Source organism: Micromesistius poutassou (assembly GCF_964030765.1).
Source record: "Micromesistius poutassou genome assembly, chromosome: 22".
NCBI lineage: Eukaryota > Metazoa > Chordata > Actinopteri > Gadiformes > Gadidae > Micromesistius > Micromesistius poutassou.
Genome location: NC_140292.1, coordinates 14,104,730 through 14,125,754, shown reverse-complemented (window position 1 = coordinate 14,125,754; position 21,025 = coordinate 14,104,730). Strand labels below are relative to the sequence as shown.

General features: G+C 44.3%; 1 protein-coding gene across 1 annotated transcript in view; it reads left to right on the top strand.

The window, feature by feature from the left end:
- Positions 1 to 21,025, top strand: part of LOC311367817 (mediator of RNA polymerase II transcription subunit 13-like) — a 93,935-nt gene that overhangs the window by 36,732 nt on the left and 36,178 nt on the right. Inside the window, exons 3-5 of the mRNA XM_084486647.1 lie at positions 1,877 to 1,961; positions 5,231 to 5,314; positions 17,172 to 17,317. Coding sequence (XP_084342773.1) covers positions 1,877 to 1,961; positions 5,231 to 5,314; positions 17,172 to 17,317 — 315 coding nt within the window. The remainder of the gene's footprint in view (positions 1 to 1,876; positions 1,962 to 5,230; positions 5,315 to 17,171; positions 17,318 to 21,025) is intronic.

Here is a 21,025-nt window from a genome sequence, read left to right as displayed (position 1 = left end):
GGAGAGTGTGGGATGAGGAGACAGATAAATAGATGAAGGCAGTTGTGGCGACCCACTTCCAGCCATGGTGTATTGTCTTTAAGGAAGACAGTTTGCACTTTGAGGAGCTTGTGTTAAAGAAAACGCTGGTGGAGACAGCAGTGAATTAACAATGTCATTGTATTAAAGATATATTATATATATACTTTAATACATATACTGTATCCATATACAGTATATGGATATACACATTACACACACACACACACACACACACACACACACACACACACATGAATAATACAACAAATATTATTATAATTGAAGCAAATCAAACCTTGATCCATATAATTTTCTATCAAACCATGAAATTCATGTCTTGATGACTATTCAGCGTTTGTCATTTCATTTATTCATAATCTGAAAGCCCTAATGCAGCTGCATGTAGCCCCGACTGCGTTATGAGTGATGGTAGCGTCAGGTTTTATTCATATCTGAGTTCAATATTCCAGAGGTTTCAGATTTAACAAGACGCTGGCAGCAGTCGCAGGGACATCAGGAGCTGTTCAATCTAAACTTTTTCTAAACGTCTTTGGAACGTCTTTGGAACCACTACATGTATTTTATACATTCTTCCCCAGCTTTTGGGTGTCATGAATATTCAAAGCTCATCGGTTTGCCTCTTATCAAAGTGGCGATGTCACCTCAGAAGACCTTTGGACACTCTGTTCTGCTCGACATATACACCCTCGTTACCAGTTTACCTAGTTACTAGTTACCTCGTTACGATCCACCAGTTCAATCTGAGGGTGGCGGTTTTTTTGAGTGGAAGTGGCGTGTGCCTGTGTTAGTGTGTGGTGTGTGTGTGTGGGAGTGTGTGGTGTGTGTGTGTGTGTGTGTGTGTGGTGCGTGGCGGGGGGGGGGGGGAGGGGGTGAACAGGAAGCGCCTCACCCAGGGCACAGTCTCTGTCTGAGAGGGAGGGAGCCCAGGACGGCTGTACAGCTGGACACAGGAAGAGGAGGAGTCAACTGGAGTTAGCTGAGTAGAGTGTGGCACACTGGAGAGGGGAGGGGAAGAACCCAGATGCATTAGTATGAGTGGGAGAGAACGAGAGAGGGAGAGAGAGGCAGAGGAGAGGAGAGAGGGAGAGGGAGAGACATACATGCAGAGAGGGAGATAGAGACAGCAAACCATAGAAAAAATAATGAGCTGGATAGATTTGCTAGAGACTGAACTCTCTCTCTCTCTCCCTCTCTCTCTCTCTCTCTCGCCCTGAAGCAGGGGGTGACGGAGGGAGAGCAGGAGGGAGGAGGGGGTGTAAGCGGCAGTAGAACAGAGGAAGAGAGAGCCTGGGGAGGGGGGAGGGGGAGGGGGAGGCAACAGTGGTGAAATTGAATGCTGGGGCGCCATATTCTCACCGCGAGCGTTGTCATGGTTACAGGGTAATTCTGGCGTGTAAGGATATTTTTTCCGATCCTGTACAAAGGAAGAAGACGAGGAAGGAGACATTTTTGAAATGGCGTGATATGATCAAGACAAGATGATGGAGAAAGAGGAATACAAAAGCAACCACCTACCCCCAACCGCCCCCCCCCACACACCCACCCTCACCCCCAACACGCCCACGTCTTGAAACACGTCAATGTCTCTCCACAATGACAAATCATTTTGTGATTAATAACCTAAAAGTGATCAAAACACCATTACGAACAACACAATAACTCACATTCCTGAGCTACTGTGCACCCAAAGCGGAGCGTTGATTGTAAGAGCCCTGTTGTAAGAGCCCTGTTGTAAGAGCCCTGTTGTAAGAGCCCTGTTGTGGTTGGTGATCTTATTGTATGGTGGTTTGTTCTGATGGTAGCTGACTCTCTGTTCTGTCTTGTGTCTTGTCAGTGTCTGAGGAGGGACTCTGGGAGTGCGGGCTGTCCTACGAGTGCCGAACTCTGCTCTTCAAAGCTATTCATAACCTGCTAGAGAGGTAAGAAAACGTGTTGTTATTATTATTATTATTATTATTATTATTATTATAACTAATTATTATTATTATTACAAGTAATCATCATCATTATCCTGATGCTGTTTATTTTATGACATTTATTGCTAATTGTTTTTCATAATTTATTATTATAAAAAAATATTATCTCTACATATTTTTGGTTTGATTATCATAATACTTAATTTATGGTCTACAGGCATTTTATAGGGACTCATGCTCCACTATGTATATTAAAGTATAGGAGGTGGGGGCAGGCTGTGCACCGAACAGAGACTTACATACTTGAACAATAAACAAAGTGTCAAAATAAGATTTAGGTGTTGTTGAGTCTGCAGCCCTAGAAATGTCTCATAGAAGAGAAACAAACTATGAATCAACAGTAAAGTAAAAGAAAGAGATAAAGAATCCTACCAACGCCCTTTCCTATTCGCAAATTCCACAAAGGGAATCACGATAGGACTATCCCACAAAGTAGCACTGACTAAAATCACAAGCACAAAACACAAACACAAACTCAAACCTGCCACTTGTCAAAAGCAGATTATTTTGCCACAAACGGCCATGGCTCCATAGTCCTCACAGGTCATTATAATCTCAATGGGTCAGGTACCTAGCGTTTGATTCTTCTGTTAAACAGCAGTCCACATTCTCCCTCTCTATAAGGTAAAGCCCAGTGATCATCATATGGGGCAGGCCAAATTAACTTTGCGTTACCTTGAAGAAACTCCTTTTGTGCTCTGTTTGAGCACAGCCGTTGATACAGGTCAGCTGTGGTCTCCAGTGTCAGCTCATTGTGGTATTGCTGCTGATGAAATCAGTATAACTTTTGTTGATTCTCATCCAAATGCCGTTTCATTGTTTAATCAGCAAATTCTGTCAGACTGAATCATTTGTTCCGTGATTGTTTCTCTCTTAATTATTATTTGGCTGTAACCTACAATCTGGGAACCATTATCTTTCCTCACGGTTGACAATCCATAATAGTACCAGAGAGAGAGAGAGAGAGAGAGAGAGAGAGAGAGAGAGAGAGAGAGAGAGAGAGAGAGAGAGAGAGAGAGAGCGAGAGAGAGAGAGCGAGAGAGAGAGAGAGAGAGAGAGAGAGAGAGAGCAACATATCATATCAGAGCGCACGTGGAGTTTTATATCAAAGAGATCATTCATCCCTAGCTTATGATTGTGTTGTCATGTTTACAAATTTCTTTCCCAAAAGAGACACTCGTGCAACAAAGAAATCCTCTATCAACGAGCAGTAGATAATGCTTAATTTGCCAGATTAATGTCAGACTGGTGACAGGAGATGATGCTTCTGTGGTGGCTTGACAGTAAGCTGCATGCTACACTGTACTCAATAAGGGAGGACTGCCGTCGTGGCGAGGCTGACGCTGAGGTTGTTTGCAGACAGAGTCACACAATGAAGCCAACATGAGATGGAGGGCAGGAAGTGTTCACTAGATACACTAGTTCACTAGTACATACACTGGATCTACATACACTGGATCTACATACACTGGATCTACATATACTAGGTATACATACGCTTGATCTACATACACTAGATCTATACATACACTGGTTCTACATATACTGGATCTACATATACTAGGTATACATACGCTTGATCTACATACACTAGATCTACATATACTAGGTATACATACGCTGGATCTACATACACTGGATCTACATATACGAAGTATACATACACTGGATCTACATACACTGGATATACATACACTGGATCTACATATACTAGTTTTACATACGCTAGATCTAGATACACTGAATATAGGGTTAAGACATGTGGTCAAGCCTCATGGTTTAATGATACAATGTCATCCAGTGACTCAGAACCAGTATTTGTGCTTTAGGTTTTTCTTTCCACATTTGTGAACCGAGTGTGTCAGAAGCTCAAAACGGCTTCTGAAAGCTTCAATGTGCTCTGTGTAGTATGAAGTCTGGAGTAAGAGGTCACTTACTATGTTTACTGACGTGGTTACAGGTACATCGTTTATATACATATAATGACGCGTAAACAAGCCAATAATGTTGTTCTCATTATACAAGCGTTGTGCTCATCAGTGAATCCCTTCTGAGAGATAAATAACATAACCTCAACACATCCCTGGAGTGTGTATGTACTGGTTCCCCTCCTACTGGACACCGGTGACAGCCTATGAATTGAAGAATGGGCTCTGATAGAAGAGGAGAAGACAAGTGAAGGGGCGATAGAGACACAAGATAAAGTGTCTGGGTGGGGAGCCAACGCTGAATAGGAGAGCAGGAGATAATGAGGCCAGTAGGCACCATATCTGGGCCTCTGCTCCGTTACTGAGGGGAGGAGGAGAGGGAGGGGGGTGGGGGGGGGTTACAAAATGCTAATGTAGATCTCCTCCCTCTCTCCCCCAACCAAGGTGAGAGGAGACGCTGGGGAGTTTTACTAAAGCACACTCATATAAAATTCATGCAAAGGGTATTATGTGTTATATATATAATTAGAAAAATCTGTTACGCGATGATGCCATCAATTCGAGTAAGAGATGAGTAATCAACAAAGTATTGATTTAGAATTTTGATTAAAACGACAGAATACGATTACCAGCTATGATTTGATCCATTTTTTTTCTTCATTGAATCCCATGCTTTGTTATTTTTTTTGAGGTTTAAAACTGGGCACAAACAGAGTTTAAAAAGAACCTGCCTTGTAGCACCCATCACTAGTCTTTGGGGCGGCCCTTCTCATGGACAGGGCATGCAGAGGATGTGTGTGCTTGTAATACTGCTTGTAAAGCTTGTATCAGCACCTCGTATTAACACGTCTCCCTTGACGTTAAACATTTTACAAAAATTTAAACAAAGTTGATGGAAATCCTTAATTTCATCTTGTGGATTGAGCACACATACGATGGAACGGAATGAAATAATGTTGCGTTTCTCGTCCATTTCCAATGTTTAAAAAGCTCTCTCTGTGATACAAAGTGAATCTCCAGTTAGTTTCACAAGGGAGGAGGATCCAATGTATGGTGTGCTAGTGGCGGTTCAAACACACCTTAACTGACCTGAGACTATGACAGTTGATTGATGATTCCTTGTTGATAATAATGATTAAACAAGGACTCTGTTCCTTTGTTTAGACTAACCATTTGCATAGTTGTTGGTGTTTAAATAAACAGCAGCCTGTCTGGTCAGACACAGTTCCATTTGGACATTTGGTTGTATAACTTAACTTTCTACCTTCACTTTTTCTCTTGCAGGTGCTTAATGGAAAAAGATTTTGTAAGGATCGGGAAGTGGTTCTTTAAGCCACATCACCTGGATGAAAAGCCTGGGGGAAATAGGTAAATAATGACACACACACACAGACGAGCATGACAGCAGGACTAAAATCTTTGTGTAGATGTGTGTGGGTTTTCACTTGTTGCTTTCTTACTTTTACAATTTGGCACAGTTCATTTCAAGATCATAAAATAAAAAAATAAGAAATAAAAGAAGAAAATAGTTTTTGTAATTTCATAATGCAATGTCGACTTTAGGGCAGCTTGGTTACTTGTAAACTCTGTCATACCAGCAAAGTGCATTATGGGATGCCTACTAAAACATTTGTTGATGTTTGACACGTTTGTGAGCGAAACACATTTTATAAAACAGAATCAAGACCAAGACCAGTTGTAGGCAGCAAAACCTCAGATGGTCTGGCATCACGAGACGAGGAGTGGTGTCATGAACGTCTGACTTTAGGATGGACTTTTAGAATTGAACCCTTTTTTAATGCACATGAACAAAAAACCTTTCCCCTTCATTATGAAATCATGAAACATTGCCCTCTTCCCCTTCACTGTCTTTAGTTCTTTGAGGTAAAGGGATTTCTATGGGATTCCCAGTTTTCTTTTAAAAAGGGTGTGTGTAGTAGTCAGGAGACGGAGGATGATATAGTAAGAGGGAAGGATCTGTTCCCTCCATCCAACATATATGGAAATGAAAGCCATGGGTTTGAAGGGCCTGGTCTCTCTCCTTGACTCCACTGTGTCTGTTTGTATGTGTATGTGTGTGCGTGGATACTTGTGTGTGTGTATGTATGTGTGCATACGTGTGTATGTGCATGCATGTGTGAGATGGGTTGGTCCGGTGTTGACAAGCAGTGTGCAGGGAATTCTCTGAGGAATGAGCTCTGGTAAAGTGCATCACACTGCCATCTCACTCTTGTTCGTTTACATACAGAGCACACATGGAGATGAGTGTCAGTTCAAGTGTGGAAAGTGCATGAGGGCGTTATCACTGAGGCTCTCCAGCAAGAGCGTTCGTATCTGTGTGTGTGTGTGTGTGTGTGTGTGTGTGTGTGTGTGTGTGTATCTGTGTGTGTATCTTTGTGTGTTTGTATCTGTCTGTGTCTTTGTGTGTGTGTTTGTATTTGTGTGTGTGTGTGTGTGTGTGTGTGTGTGTATCTGTGTGTCTGTGTATCTGTGTGTGTGCATGAGTATTTTGTAGACCACCTGATTCCCTTCCAGTTTGACAGCTCCGTCTTAAGTATCTTGTCACGCCCCCTGCTGTGGATTCTACTGTGACCCCGTCCCGCTGTGAATTATTGAACGCACGGCTCTAGGGATAGACATGGATGGAGAGCCAGAGAGAGAGACAGAGAGAGAAGCACACTGATTAATATTTAGTCAGAAACACACTTGTTCAGTGTACGACTTGCCCACATGCACCAAAGAAATCAGACTGGCGGTAGCTCAGTAACCAAATTATCCCCCCATTCGGTTAGATAAATATAGCTAACAACTAAAAATATGACATCATGTCATCTGATTGGCTGAAAGACATATTCTCCATTATTCAATCATCTGTGGAACACATAAGCATAGCAAGGTGTGAAGTTGGCTGTGCTGAGTGCTCATCCACATTTGATGCCTGTTTCTCGCTGTGTGTCTGAATCCCATTCAAACCCCTAGCAGGCGTTTAATTAGCAGCAGGGGGCGCCTTGGGGTAGTGACCCTCCAAGGGGCCCCAGTCTCCCCGAGGCCCCACACCCCCACCCAGGGGCCCCACACCCCCACCCAGGGGCCCCACCCCCCCACCCAGGGGCCCCACCCCCCCACCCAGGGGCCCCTCTGCTGCCCTGGTTTACCCCTGGGTGACCCCTGGGTGACCACTGGTTTACCACTGCTACTGCAGTGGTCCTCTACCTCTCTCTACCTCTCTCTCTTTACTGCTCTCTACCTCTCTCTACCACTCTCTACCTCTCTCTACCGCTCTCTACCTCTCTCTCCCTCTCTCTACCTCTCTCTCTCTACTGCTCTCTACCACTCTCTACCTCTCTCTCCCTCTCTCTCCCTCTCTCTACTGCTCTCTACTTCTACTGCTCTCTACCTCTCGCTACCTCTCTCTCTCTACCTCTCTCTACCTCTCTACCTCTCTCTCTTTCTCTCTACTGCTCTATTTTATTTATTTTTTATTTTATTTAACCTTTATTTATCCAGGTGAGTCCCATTGAGACCTTTAGCCTCTTTTTCAAGGGAGCCCTGACATACAGACATAAAGATATAAAAAAAGCATAAAGCTCTATATACCCCTCTCTCTCTTGCTCTGTGTCTTGCTCTGTTTCTCTCTGTTTCTCTCTCTCTTCCACTTTCCTTCTGGACGTGGAGGAGCTTCCTAGGTTGGTAAGCTGTTGCATCAGACGGAGAGGGAGAGGAAGTCTTAAGGGGAGAGATGAGAGGAGAAGGGAAGTGAGACTTAGTGGAAGCAGAGACAAAGTGTTGGTCATGTATGGGGAAGGGGTGTCAGTATTAACCTGGCGTAGGGAAACCTGCACATTGATGGGGGACCTGTGTGTCTGGTACCCCCTATCAAAGGGAGGTTCATGTTTATAAGGACGCCGTAAAGTATGGTAAAACTACCATATTTATACGTGGAATGCAATCCGTTTAGATCATTATATTATCTTATTATACCACTCATCTCCTCCTTTACCTACTCTACCTCTCCTCTCCTCTTGTCTCCTTGCCTCACATCTCTTCATCTCCGTACGAGAGGTTTCAAGGCGGAATATTTGAATATACAAAATCTGGATGGGTCGTGTAAGCGTGCTTCGCTGAAGCGACTGGAGGGAAAAATAAATAAATAGACCTTATTTGGCAAAGTTTTGGGGCGGCTGGCTGACTGACTTGAATGGATGACTGCCTCCTGGCTGGCTGAATAAATAGCTGGCTTTGGGGGCCAGCAGACAGCTGGGGGGCGGTGGGCCGATGGGTACACTGGAACTCATCTGCTGCAGCTGATTGGCCCAGAGGGTTTGAGACACAGATCAGCCACTGCTGAAATGGGCAAGTGACTGACGACCTACTGGGACCAGTTTATTCAGTAGTCATTCACCAGTCATAATGAACGACTAGTGAATGAATAACACTGGCTCCACTGAATGGCTGTTTAACGACCGTTCCGAAGGCATGTGACACATGTGTAGGTGACCAAGGTCTTTAGGATGTTGTGACATATTCTGTGCCCGTTATGTACAGAGAATGGGCACGTGGCTTATGGTCTGCTCCCGGCAGACCTATAGAGACACGGTCCCACTCCCACAGTCCAGACTTTCTTCTTCCTTCCTTTCTTTCTTCTTATTCAAAAGGATGAGGCACCGCTTGCTTCCTTCTATGTGAATATTTACTCGTGTTACTCCGGCGTAATAAGCAGGAACCCATAGGATCCAGCAGCATAGTCCGGTCTACTGGTGACTCCTAGTCAGAAGGTTAATCCACCGTCTCCCTGCAGGGCAGGCTGCCTCAGCCACTCTAACCTCTTCATGAAGGACATTGTCTCTGAACAGACTACATGGTCGCAGGTTGCTTTGGGTGAAAGTGCGCTCTTTCCCTTGGAGCCCAAGCACACAAGCATGATGCTGTGTGTGTATCAAGACTCTGTGGAGCGCAGCTCTGAGAGAGACCTCCAGTTTGAAACGGTTCTTGTGTGATTTATATTGGATTTAATAGCTTAAGTGGAGGCTAAGGCTGATTGATTAACTACATGCATTGTGAGTCATGAACCTATGAATGCAGTGGCAGGGAACAGCACCATGCTAAGGAGAAGCCAGATGCTAAGGCAAGGCAAGGCAACTTTATTTATATAGCACTTTTCATACACAAGGCAGACTCAAAGTGCTTCACATATAAACATTGTCATACAATAAAATAAAATAATAGATAAGTAAAAAGTAAAATAGATAGAAAATAAAGGCAAAGTAAAAAAAAAAAAAACATTTTAGAAAGGCAGAGTTAAAAAAAATGCATTTTAGAAATTGAGAACATAAAGGCAAAGTTACTAATAAAATAAAAAATAGAAGCATTGTAGATTTAAGATTTAGCAGAAAGCTAAAGCAAACATAAAAGTCTTCAAAGCTAATGCTAGATTACCAATAGCTGCTTTCACACATACACGTAAAGCCTGCTATTCTCCCGCTATTCTCCCGATGGGCCGTAAATGTGAATGACATATCCTGACATTGGTATCCTGAAAACAAATACTACCCCTGAGGTAGTATTTTAGCCGGCGGAAATGTTAATTACCTTATATGTGAATGAGAAGTAGAAAGTCTTCATTTCACACCATTTGAGTGGGCATGTTGATGATGTTTCGGTCTACATTAGCAGGTCATTGAGTGGCACCCTAAAATCAGCCTGTTGCCTTTTGTTCGCTGAATGGTTAAAACATATTTAAATGTTGGCACTGCTTTTCAGAGTCATTCGTGGTGAACGCTAAAAGATAGGGCACCATAACCCTAAAAGTACATGTCATACAATCAATTACAATACATGAGTTCACAGCTGCACGCGTATATCGATTTTTTTTTTATAGGCATGTATTCATTTTCTCAGTTATACACAGAAATCAACTACAATTGTCCTAGTGTTTGTTAGATGTGAAATGAAGCAAAAAAAAAGAAGCTCTCTTCCTCCGGTAACGCAGTCGTTCGCGACGCCTTTCTTTTTCATCGTTTCTTATTTTTGTCTCTAACTCATGCTCCAATCTTTCATCGATCAATGCGGATGTTGTGGATGCAATGGAATATATGATGTATCGCTGCAGCAACATTCAAGATGATGGCGATGAGTTGTGCCCGTTCTGCCTCCGTGCTGTCTGCGGTCAAACCAAAACCAACTACAGTGACAGCAGCCACACTTATCCCGCCTCCTGCGAACTTAGACCTTACGTCATATCCCGCCCCTTGCAAGCCCCCTAAACCCCCCGTTGATTCTACTGATGTCGGAACTGATCTCGGATGTCCGCATATCTGGCATCAAGTGTGAATAATTCAGTACCTTTACATGCACAGCTTAATCCGATTAAAGCCATAGTTCGACCTTGCTCCAACTGCAATTGTCCGAGTATACATGGCGGTGAGAAAATCGATTCATTGGCAGAAGCATGTCATGCCCGGTACGATAGGTGGCGCTGTAACCATTTCAACTAGTGGTAATAGAGCCACCGGCTGACCTCTTTACGTCACCAGCAACAACAAACTCAGGCGGCATTCGAGAAAGATGTTTTCAGTAGACAGCTGTCAGTTCACTTCGGGTCCATATCATTTCTCCGACCCTCCATTATTCCGACCTCTCGGTCGTATGTGGACTCCTCTGGCAGCAGAGCCGCCATAGGAGTCCAGCCGGAGTCCAGCCGGAGTCCAGCCGGAGGAGCTGGCTCTGCCGGCGGAGTAGTGAGAGGTCGGAACAATGGAGCGTCTGAGAAATGATATGGACCCGAAGTGAACTGACAGCTGTCTTATGAAAACGTAGCGTAGTGTGTACTGAATGCATGTTGATGATGATACACTCCTTATAGGGGGTAACTACATTGGCACGACACCGGCTTCCTCCATCTTCTGCGCCACCTTTTAAAATAAATCGCCGTTTCTCGTTTTCCAACGGCGACAACCATAAACATAAATAAATAAATAAATATTTATATTTATAAAGAAATAAGAATTCTTTATATGTGTATGACGACAACAACACGACTACCGTCTCCTTCTACTTCCGGCTCAGGGCCCCCGGAAAAGATCTCGAGTATGCGCAGAATGCAAAATCCAATTCCAATTCGATTGACTGTATACATGCACACTTAATGCGACTAACAATCCAATAATCTAGGGGTCTTAATCCGACTATGAGAAACCCAATTTGATTAGATTTTAGTCAGATTAAGGTGTATACATGCATCTTAATAATCCAATCATTGTCGGACTAACCCAATAATTCGATATTCTTGAGTGTCATGTAAACACACTGACTGTGAATCACCCTCAGGGTCCAATGTCCTGATATACAAATGCAACGAAAAGGTGAAGGACATGTGTGAAAACGGCTACTGCTAGTTTGAGCAGAGACTGTAGAATGGGAATCAATGAAGACAACATCAAGCTGTGAATGTGGAGTTAGTTATAATACACCTGTATAGGGTTTGAAATGCAGGATTTCCCATTTTACAGGCAGATTGGCTTATGTTGTTATAAATATATATCACTTCATGTATTATTGTTATTAATATAGTTATTTGTATTATTATAACCCTCCCAATGTTAATAAACTCAGCTAATCCCCCTGCTAACACACTGCTGCTGCTCTGGCAGAGGTGGCAGAGGTGAGTCAATGATAAAGGGACAGACGGTGAGAGAGCCAACGGATGCAGAGGGCTAGAGAGAGAGGGGGAGGGGTAGGGACATGGATCAATATAAATGAAGGTGATACATCACATCAATGGCCATCCAAACACACACCCCTTTCTTCCCAATTATGGCCAACAAATGGAGTGCCCAGTGATCGTCCAGTGAGGTGGAATAGGTTGTCCTCCACCTGGCAGGGGGGCCCCTCCACCAGACACTTCCTCTTATCTACCTGCTAATCATTTGGGGAAAGAATCGGTTGTAAATTACTTTGTTTAGTTCCCTTTTAATGATGTTTAAACACAGTGTGTGTGCGTACTAGCATGTGTGTGTGTGTGTGTATGTGTGTGTGTGTGTGTGTGTGTGTGTGTGTGTGAATGTGTGATGTGTGTGAATGTGTGAGTACTGCAGCTCCTGGTTGTGAATCCATAGAGGAGCTGAGTATCAGAGTGAGAACACATTGATAGCATCACTGGCTACAACCGACCAGCGGGGGACCATGAATAAAACATGGAGCCGCAGTCCTCTAACTGCTGTGTTCACAGGGCGGCATGCACGCCTCTTTCTATCACACACGTGTGTGTATGTGTGTGCATGTGTGTTCTGTGAGCATATGTGCGTATATCTGTGTGTTTGTGTGTGTGTTTATGCATCTCTTTATCATACACACACATGGGAGAGTGAAGGTGAATGCTTGCCCTGCCTGTGGGTAAATGTTTTGTTTCTTCATGTGTATATTAAATGTATCTCAAGAAGAACACTGAACCTATATAGACCTTCAGAGAGGATGTTTACACACAGTGCTCGGATTGATGGTTCAATACAAACACGCATCCTTTCTCTCTCTCTCTCTCTCTCTCTCTCTCTCTCTCTCTCTCTCTCTCTTCCTCTCCTAATTAGCATTGTCTAACCTGTGCGCGCGCATGCTTGAAAAAATCAGCCTTGCCAGTACACACACACATGATGAGATAACGCAGATTATGTAAGGTGGGCGAGACAGATAGGGACGACACAGGGAGAGAAAGGCATGGTGTTTGCCCGACGACCATCGGGGAGATGAGAGATCAGCAGTAGAGCAGACAGAATGGGGATGAGGATGTCCCTCCATAATGGCACATGGTCTTAGGAATGTTCTGTGTGCTCCTCTTCCTTCTATATGTCTGAGCTATATGGGGGTTGTTGAATTACATAATAATGATATCAAAATATCACACATATATACTAATAAGTATTGGTTTGTTTCATGAATGGGTTCCATCACTCTTGTCTAGAGCATTTTGGTTTTTACCTGCCAGACTGGAAACAATCTCCCAACCAAACTCATTTTGTACCATGAGGAAATTTGGAAATAGTAAAATACAAATACAGCAAACAATCCTATTCATACCATCTAGCATTAAAATAATTTTAATTTTAACACACCGACAGATACTGCCCGCACACAAACACATGTATGAATATCATAACATGGGACCATATGGCTCCTCACATGCCAATACACATGATTTAGTGTTAACAGACATAGCCATGTAGTAGCTATTGATGATGCCATGGGCCATTCTCGTGCTAGGTGATTGATTTCCCTGTTAGTATTAATTGCGTTAGATGGCCATTAAAGCTAGCTATGATCTCAACAGTGTGTACAGCAAGTGTAGAGCCATTGTAATGGCCCCCAGTCTCCCTCTACCTCTTTCTATTGTCTCTCCCTCTCAATCTCTCTATCTCTCTCTAACACCATCTCACTCCTTCTCTTTCCCCCTCTCACTCTCTCTCACTCTCTATCACTCTCTCTCGAAGTATTTGACAAACATAACAAAACAACACATAGTTACAAATAATTAAATTCTCTCTCTCCCTCCCTCCCTCCCCTTTCTCTCTACATGTCAACCTCCACCTTCCCTTTAGTCCCTGCTCCCCTCTTTATCTCTCTCTCTCTCCTCTGTCCATCTCCCCCTTTTCTCTCTTCCCTCCTCTCTGTCTCTATCTCCCCCCTTCCCCCTCCTCCCCCACCGTCAGCCGTGGAGCCAGTCTCCACCATCAGTCCCCTTCATTTATTAATACCCCCTCACCCGGACCAGACCAGTGCTCTCTGCAGCCGCCACAGCCCTGCCTACTGCCCTTTCTCATGCACACACACGCTGTCAAACACACACACACACACACACACACACACACACACACAAGCTCACTCAAACACACACACACACACACACACACACACACACACACACACACACACACACACACACACACACACATGCACACACACCCACAAACATGCTCACTTAAACACACTCAAACACATACACAAACATGCTCACTCAAACATACACACACACACACACACACACACACACACACACACACACACATGCACACACACCCACAAACATGCTCACTTAAACACACACAAACACATACACAAACATGCTCACTCAAACACGCACACACACATGCACACACACTCTCATGCACACAGAAGCTACATACACAATACATACACACAGGCAGGCACTCACACACACACAGAGGCTGCACAAATATCCCTGAGGACGCAGGTGTGTCCGCGTGGACATGCTTACTGTGGAGGAAAATGCCCTTTCTGAAAGGACAGAGGCCATACGTCTCCCAGCTGCACTTCACCTCCCCATGAAGAGATGTTCCTGTGTTCCCCCCTATCGTATCACAGCCCTGAGTGGTCTGGAGCGCCGTGGCCACAACATTACTCATGGAATTATGGGATGTTTTTTTTTCCTTTGTGGCTGATGACCTTCCGCTGTGCATCGGCGCTGGTGTTAGTAGTACGTCTCTCATGATCCCTTGGACTAAAGTCCTCCTCAGGTTTGTTTAGTTTGAGATCGCCTCCATTAGCCAAGACACGGTTGGCCTCATTATGAACCCAGAGAGCGTAGTTGTCGTTATTGTTTTATGTTTGTTGTTGTTTTTGTTGTTGGTCATGGCCGAAGGCAAGGCTTCAGGAAGCAGCGCTGCACCGTCAGCAGGTGACAGCAGTAGACAACATATGCTCTGAAGAAGGGGAGAAAGGGAATGGAAAGTGTTGCAGCGTGTGTGTGTGTGTGTGTGTGTGTGTGTATGTGTGTGTGGGTGTGTTTGTGTGTGTGCATGTATCTCTGTGTGTATGCATATGTGTGTGTTTCTGTATGTACGTATGCATACAGTATGTGTGTGTTTGTATGTCAGTGTCTGTCTGTGTGTGTTTGCATGTATATGTGAGGGTGTCTGTTTCTGTTTATGTGTGTGTGTGTGTGTGTGTGTGTGTGTGTTTGTGTTTGTGTTTATGCATGCGTGTTTGTGGGTCTCTGTGTGAATGTGTGTGTGTGTGTGTGTGGTTGGCTCGCCTGGTGCTCTGAATTGAAACTTTTCCCCAGAGCCAGGCCATGCTGCTATTTTTAGCGCCTCATATGGTGTAATGGTGTAATGATGCACGAGGACACTATGGAAGTACTCAGTGACATTGAATACTGAATGCGTTTTATATTTGACTTACGCATTGTTGTTTTGTACAAATATGGAAACACTGGCTCTGAAGCAAAATACAAGTTAAAAGAGGTCAGTGATAGCGATGGGCTATTCGGTGCGTGTGTGTGTGTGCGCGCGGTCATGGGTGTGAGTGTTTGCATTCTTGTGTGTCTTGCGTGTGTTTTGGGAGAAACCGATCTTGGAGAGGAAATGCGTTTGTGTTTGATGTGTCCTTCCAATAATTGTCCCCACATGTGAGGGAAACAGGTTTCTACATTCATGTGGATCTAGTTGCTTGTTTTTTTCCATCTCTGGTCTAATTGCTGGTGATGTTTTTTTTTTTTCACGAGCCATCGCTGAGGCTGCAGTTATGAAGCCATGTTATTCTTGGGGAGTGTCAGGAATGTTTATAAAGCTGAGGAACTGGCCTCTTTCGTCTGGTCGATGCCTTCAGCGCCACCTGCAGGCCACCGGGGCTCACTCTCAATAGCAGGAAGCAAGGAATAGTTCCCATGTGTTTCTGTTTGTCCCAGAGTGAAGTCAATGGCATCTGGTGATGTCATTGACAGAAACGTCAATTTTGTTAAAGGGACCATTATTGTTTTTATTAAAGCATAATAATTCATAATAATTACTTGCATGCATTTATATAGCAACACCCATTACATAGTGAGTGTGTGTGTGTGTGTGTGTGTGTGTGTGTGTGTGTGTGTGTGTGTGTGTGTGTGTATGGGGCGGGGGGGATATGAAATGTCATCCACTATCCACTATATTATTATGAACACATAATATCATAATAGTATAGTTAAAGAATACATCCACTTCAAACTTCACCGTCAGCATGGTGCTGAGACATCAAGGGAATGAATTGACATTAAAGTGCACTTGGGTGGCAGAGTGCTGGGGGTTCACGACGTCTGGGGGCTCTCCCCGTGGAGATCCCTGGAACGGCCAATTACTAATTATTAGAGAGAAATGTGTGAGAGGTGACTCTCTTGGAGGAAGATAAAGCCAGGGCCTGCTGACTGTGAGGGCGTCCATGCATTAAGGAGCTGAACACACAGGGGTGGAGGTGATGGGTGTTGTTGGCCAGAGGTGTCCCGCGGTGTCCACCCTGGGTAGGATGTGCACCCAAGAAAGGGTGTGTTCTTAAAAAGTTTATTTTGCCGCATTGGGCCAACAAAGGTGCGTCATATAGATTAATTTGCAGTTTAATCATTAGAGGAAGTCGTCGTTAGCTCTTTCATGTCACTATTTTTGCAAATGGATGTAAAGCTGTATTTTGAATAGTCAAAGCTCATAGTGTAGTTTATGGTAATTTCCACTCATGAAAATTATTATAGCTAGATAGATAGATTGTTAGATAGATGGACGGATGGTTGTTGCTTTAATTATTCGTCAAGACAAATTTAATTAAGTTTACTTAAAAATGTACTTAAATAATAAGGAGTAAATAATAATAACATCAACCAATACTAACAACAGAAATAGATGAATAGAATGATATAAATGCGATAGGGGTGCTGGTGTGGTGTATGTAAGAAGGTTGTTTGCCACTGTTGTGTTTCTTGTATATTCAAACGTTGTCTGACTATGTGTTCCGTGGACATTCTCCACGTGTCATTTAAAAAATAAAATTATGAATAAAAACATGAGGCCCCACACTAAGAATGAGTCCATGAGTCCATGTCCTGTCCCGAGCTCAGCCTCTCCATCCCCGATGGACTGAAGGTCTGGACCACAGAGGGACTTAAGATGGGCAGAGTCTTCAAGAGAAACAGGGTTCTCATTGGCTGTCAGTAATGAAGACGTAGCTCTGGCACACCACAATCAGGTTGATTTATTATTCAGTTTCGTAGAACCCCTGTTGTAAAACACGGTTTAAATCGGTTTCACCACAGGTGTGTTTTTCTAGAATACTTCCACGGTGCGTTGCATGATTGATCATGCCTCCATGTCATTCAAGATCTCTTCCTGAAAGTCGTGGTCTTCTGAGACCATCAAACAACAAAGATATCTAATATCTAAATGTATAACGTTGGTCTCTCTGTCTGCCTGCCCAGCGAGCACCTGTCCTGCTCCTTCTCCTTCTTCCTCCACGGGGAGAGCAACGTGTGCACCAGCGTGGAGATCTCCCAGCACCAGCCTGCCTACCACATCACCGAGGACCACATCCACCTGGCGCAGACCTCCTCCTCCGCCGTCCAAGGTTTACCCCCTGCCTTCGTCACCCCAACACTAGAACACCACCCCTCAGAACATCACCACTAGAACACCACCCCTCAGAACATCACCACTAGAACACCACCCCTCAGAACATCAACACTAGAACACCACCCCTCAGAACATCACCACTAGAACACCACCCCTCAGAACATCACCACTAGAACACCACCCCTCAGAACATCACCACTAGAACACCACCCCTCAGAACATCAACACTAGAACACCACCCCTCAGAACATCAACACTAGAACACCACCCCTCAGAACATCAACACTAGAACACCACCCCTCAGAACATCAACACTAGAACACCACCCCTCAGAACATCACCACTAGAACACCACCCCTCAGAACATCAACACTAGAACACCACCCCTCAGAACATCAACACTAGAACACCACCCCTCAGAACATCAACACTAGAACACCACCCCTCAGAACATCAACACTAGAACACCACCCCTCAGAACATCAACACTAGAACACCACCCCTCAGAACATCAACACTAGAACACCACCCCTCAGAACATCAACACTAGAACACCACCCCTCAGAACATCACCACTAGAACACCACCCCTCAGAACATCACCACTAGAACACCACCCCTCAGAACATCAACACTAGAACACCACCCCTCAGAACATCAACACTAGAACACCACCCCTCAGAACATCAACACTAGAACACCACCCCTCAGAACATCACCACTAGAACACCACCCCTCAGAACATCAACACTAGAACACCACCCCTCAGAACATCACCACTAGAACACCACCCCTCAGAACATCAACACTAGAACACCACCCCTCAGAACATCAACACTAGAACACCACCCCTCAGAACATCAACACTAGAACACCACCCCTCAGAACATCAACACTAGAACACCACCCCTCAGAACATCACCACTAGAACACCACCCCTCAGAACATCAACACTAGAACACCACCCCTCAGAACATCAACACTAGAACACCACCCCTCAGAACATCAACACTAGAACACCACCCCTCAGAACATCAACACTAGAACACCACCCCTCAGAACATCAACACTAGAACACCACCCCTCAGAACATCAACACTAGAACACCACCCCTCAGAACATCAACACTAGAACACCACCCCTCAGAACATCAACACTAGAACACCACCCCTCAGAACATCAACACTAGAACACCACCCCTCAGAACATCTGGCAGGATGTCACTTCAGTGTTCAGTGCTGTGTTGTGTTGTGTTGTGTTGTTTTGTGTTGTGCTGTGCTGGGGCTGTTCTGTGTTGTGTTGTGTTGTGTTGTTTTGTGTTGTGCTGTGCTGGGGCTGTTCTGTGTTGTGTTGTGCTGTGCTGGGGTTGTTCTGTGGTGTGTTGTGGTGTGGTGTGGTGTGTTGTGGTGTGTGTTGTGTTGTGCTGTGGTGTGGTGTGTTGTATTGTGGTCAGACGTATTGTGTTGTGTTGTGCAATGGTGGGGTGTGGTGTGTTGTACTGTGGTGTGAGGTGTTGTGTGTTGTGTTGTGTTGTGTTGTGCAATCCTGGTGTTTGTTGTTGTGTGTTGTATTGTGTTGTGTTGTATTATGCTGTATTGTGGTGTGGTGGGCTGGGCTGAGGTGTGTTGTTTTGTGTTGTATTGTGTTGTGTTGTGTTGTGTTTTGCTGTGGTGTGTTGTGTTGTATTGTGTTGTGTTGTGTTTTGCTGGGGTGTGTTTAGTTGTATTGTGTTGTGTTGTGTTGTGCTGTGCTTGGGTGTGTTGTATTGTGTTGTGTTGTGCTGTGGTGTGTTTTGTTGTATTGTGTTGTGTTGTGTTGTGCTGGGGTGTGTTTTGTTGTATTGTGTTGTGTTGTGTTGTGCTGGGGTGTGTTTTGTTGTATTGTGTTGTGTTGTGTTGTGTTGTGCTGGGGTGTGTTTTGTTGTGTTGTGTTGTGTTGTGCTGGGGTGTGTTTTGTTGTGTTGTGTTGTGCTGGGGTGTGTTTTGTTGTATTGTGTTGTGTTGTGTTGTGCTGGGGTGTGTTTTGTTGTGTTGTGTTGTGTTGTGCTGGGGTGTGTTTTGTTGTATTGTGTTGTGTTGTGCTGGGGTGTGTTTTGTTGTGTTGTGTTGTGTTGTGCTGGGGTGTGTTTTGTTGTATTGTGTTGTGTTGTGTTGTGCTGGGGTGTGTTTTGTTGTGTTGTGTTGTGTTGTGCTGGGGTGTGTTTTGTTGTGTTGTGTTGTGTTGTGCTGGGGTGTGTTTTGTTGTGTTGTGTTGTGTTGTGCTGGGGTGTGTTTTGTTGTGTTGTGTTGTGTTGTGCTGGGGTGTGTTTTGTTGTGTTGTGTTGTGTTGTGTTGTGCTGGGGTGTGTTTTGTTGTATTGTATTGTGTTGTGTTGTGCTGGGGTGTGTTTTGTTGTGTTGTGTTGTGCTGGGGTGTGTTTTGTTGTGTTGTGTTGTGTTGTGCTGGGGTGTGTTTTGTTGTGTTGTGTTGTGCTGGGGTGTGTTTTGTTGTGTTGTGTTGTGTTGTGCTGGGGTGTGTTTTGTTGTGTTGTGTTGTGTTGTGTTGTGCTGGGGTGTGTTTTGTTGTGTTGTGTTGTGTTGTGCTGGGGTGTGTTTTGTTGTGTTGTGTTGTGTTGTGCTGGGGTGTGTTTTGTTGTATTGTATTGTGTTGTGCTGGGGTGTGTTTTGTTGTATTGTATTGTGTTGTGCTGGGGTGTGTTTTGTTGTGTTGTGTTGTGTTGTGCTGGGGTGTGTTTTGTTGTATTGTATTGTGTTGTGTTGTGCTGGGGTGTGTTTTGTTGTGTTGTGTTGTGTTGTGCTGGGGTGTGTTTTGTTGTGTTGTGTTGTGTTGTGCTGGGGTGTGTTTTGTTGTGTTGTATTGTATTGTGTTGTGTTGTGCTGGGGTGTGTTTTGTTGTGTTGTGTTGTGTTGTGCTGGGGTGTGTTTTGTTGTGTTGTGTTGTGTTGTGCTGGGGTGTGTTTTGTTGTATTGTATTGTGTTGTGTTGTGCTGGGGTGTGTTTTGTTGTGTTGTGTTGTGTTGTGCTGGGGTGTGTTTTGTTGTATTGTGTTGTGTTGTGCTGGGGTGTGTTTTGTTGTGTTGTGTTGTGTTGTGCTGGGGTGTGTTTTGTTGTATTGTATTGTGTTGTGTTGTGCTGGGGTGTGTTTTGTTGTGTTGTGTTGTGTTGTGCTGGGGTGTGTTTTGTTGTGTTGTGTTGTGTTGTGCTGGGGTGTGTTTTGTTGTGTTGTGTTGTGTTGTGCTGGGGTGTGTTTTGTTGTATTGTATTGTGTTGTGTTGTGCTGGGGTGTGTTTTGTTGTGTTGTGTTGTGTTGTGCTGGGGTGTGTTTTGTTGTGTTGTGTTGTGTTGTGCTGGGGTGTGTTTTGTTGTGTTGTATTGTATTGTGTTGTGTTGTGCTGGGGTGTGTTTTGTTGTGTTGTGTTGTGTTGTGCTGGGGTGTGTTTTGTTGTGTTGTGTTGTGTTGTGCTGGGGTGTGTTTTGTTGTATTGTATTGTGTTGTGTTGTGCTGGGGTGTGTTTTGTTGTGTTGTGTTGTGTTGTGCTGGGGTGTGTTTTGTTGTATTGTATTGTGTTGTGTTGTGCTGGGGTGTGTTTTGTTGTATTGTGTTGTGTTGTGCTGGGGTGTGTTTTGTTGTGTTGTGTTGTGTTGTGCTGGGGTGTGTTTTGTTGTATTGTATTGTGTTGTGTTGTGCTGGGGTGTGTTGTGTTGT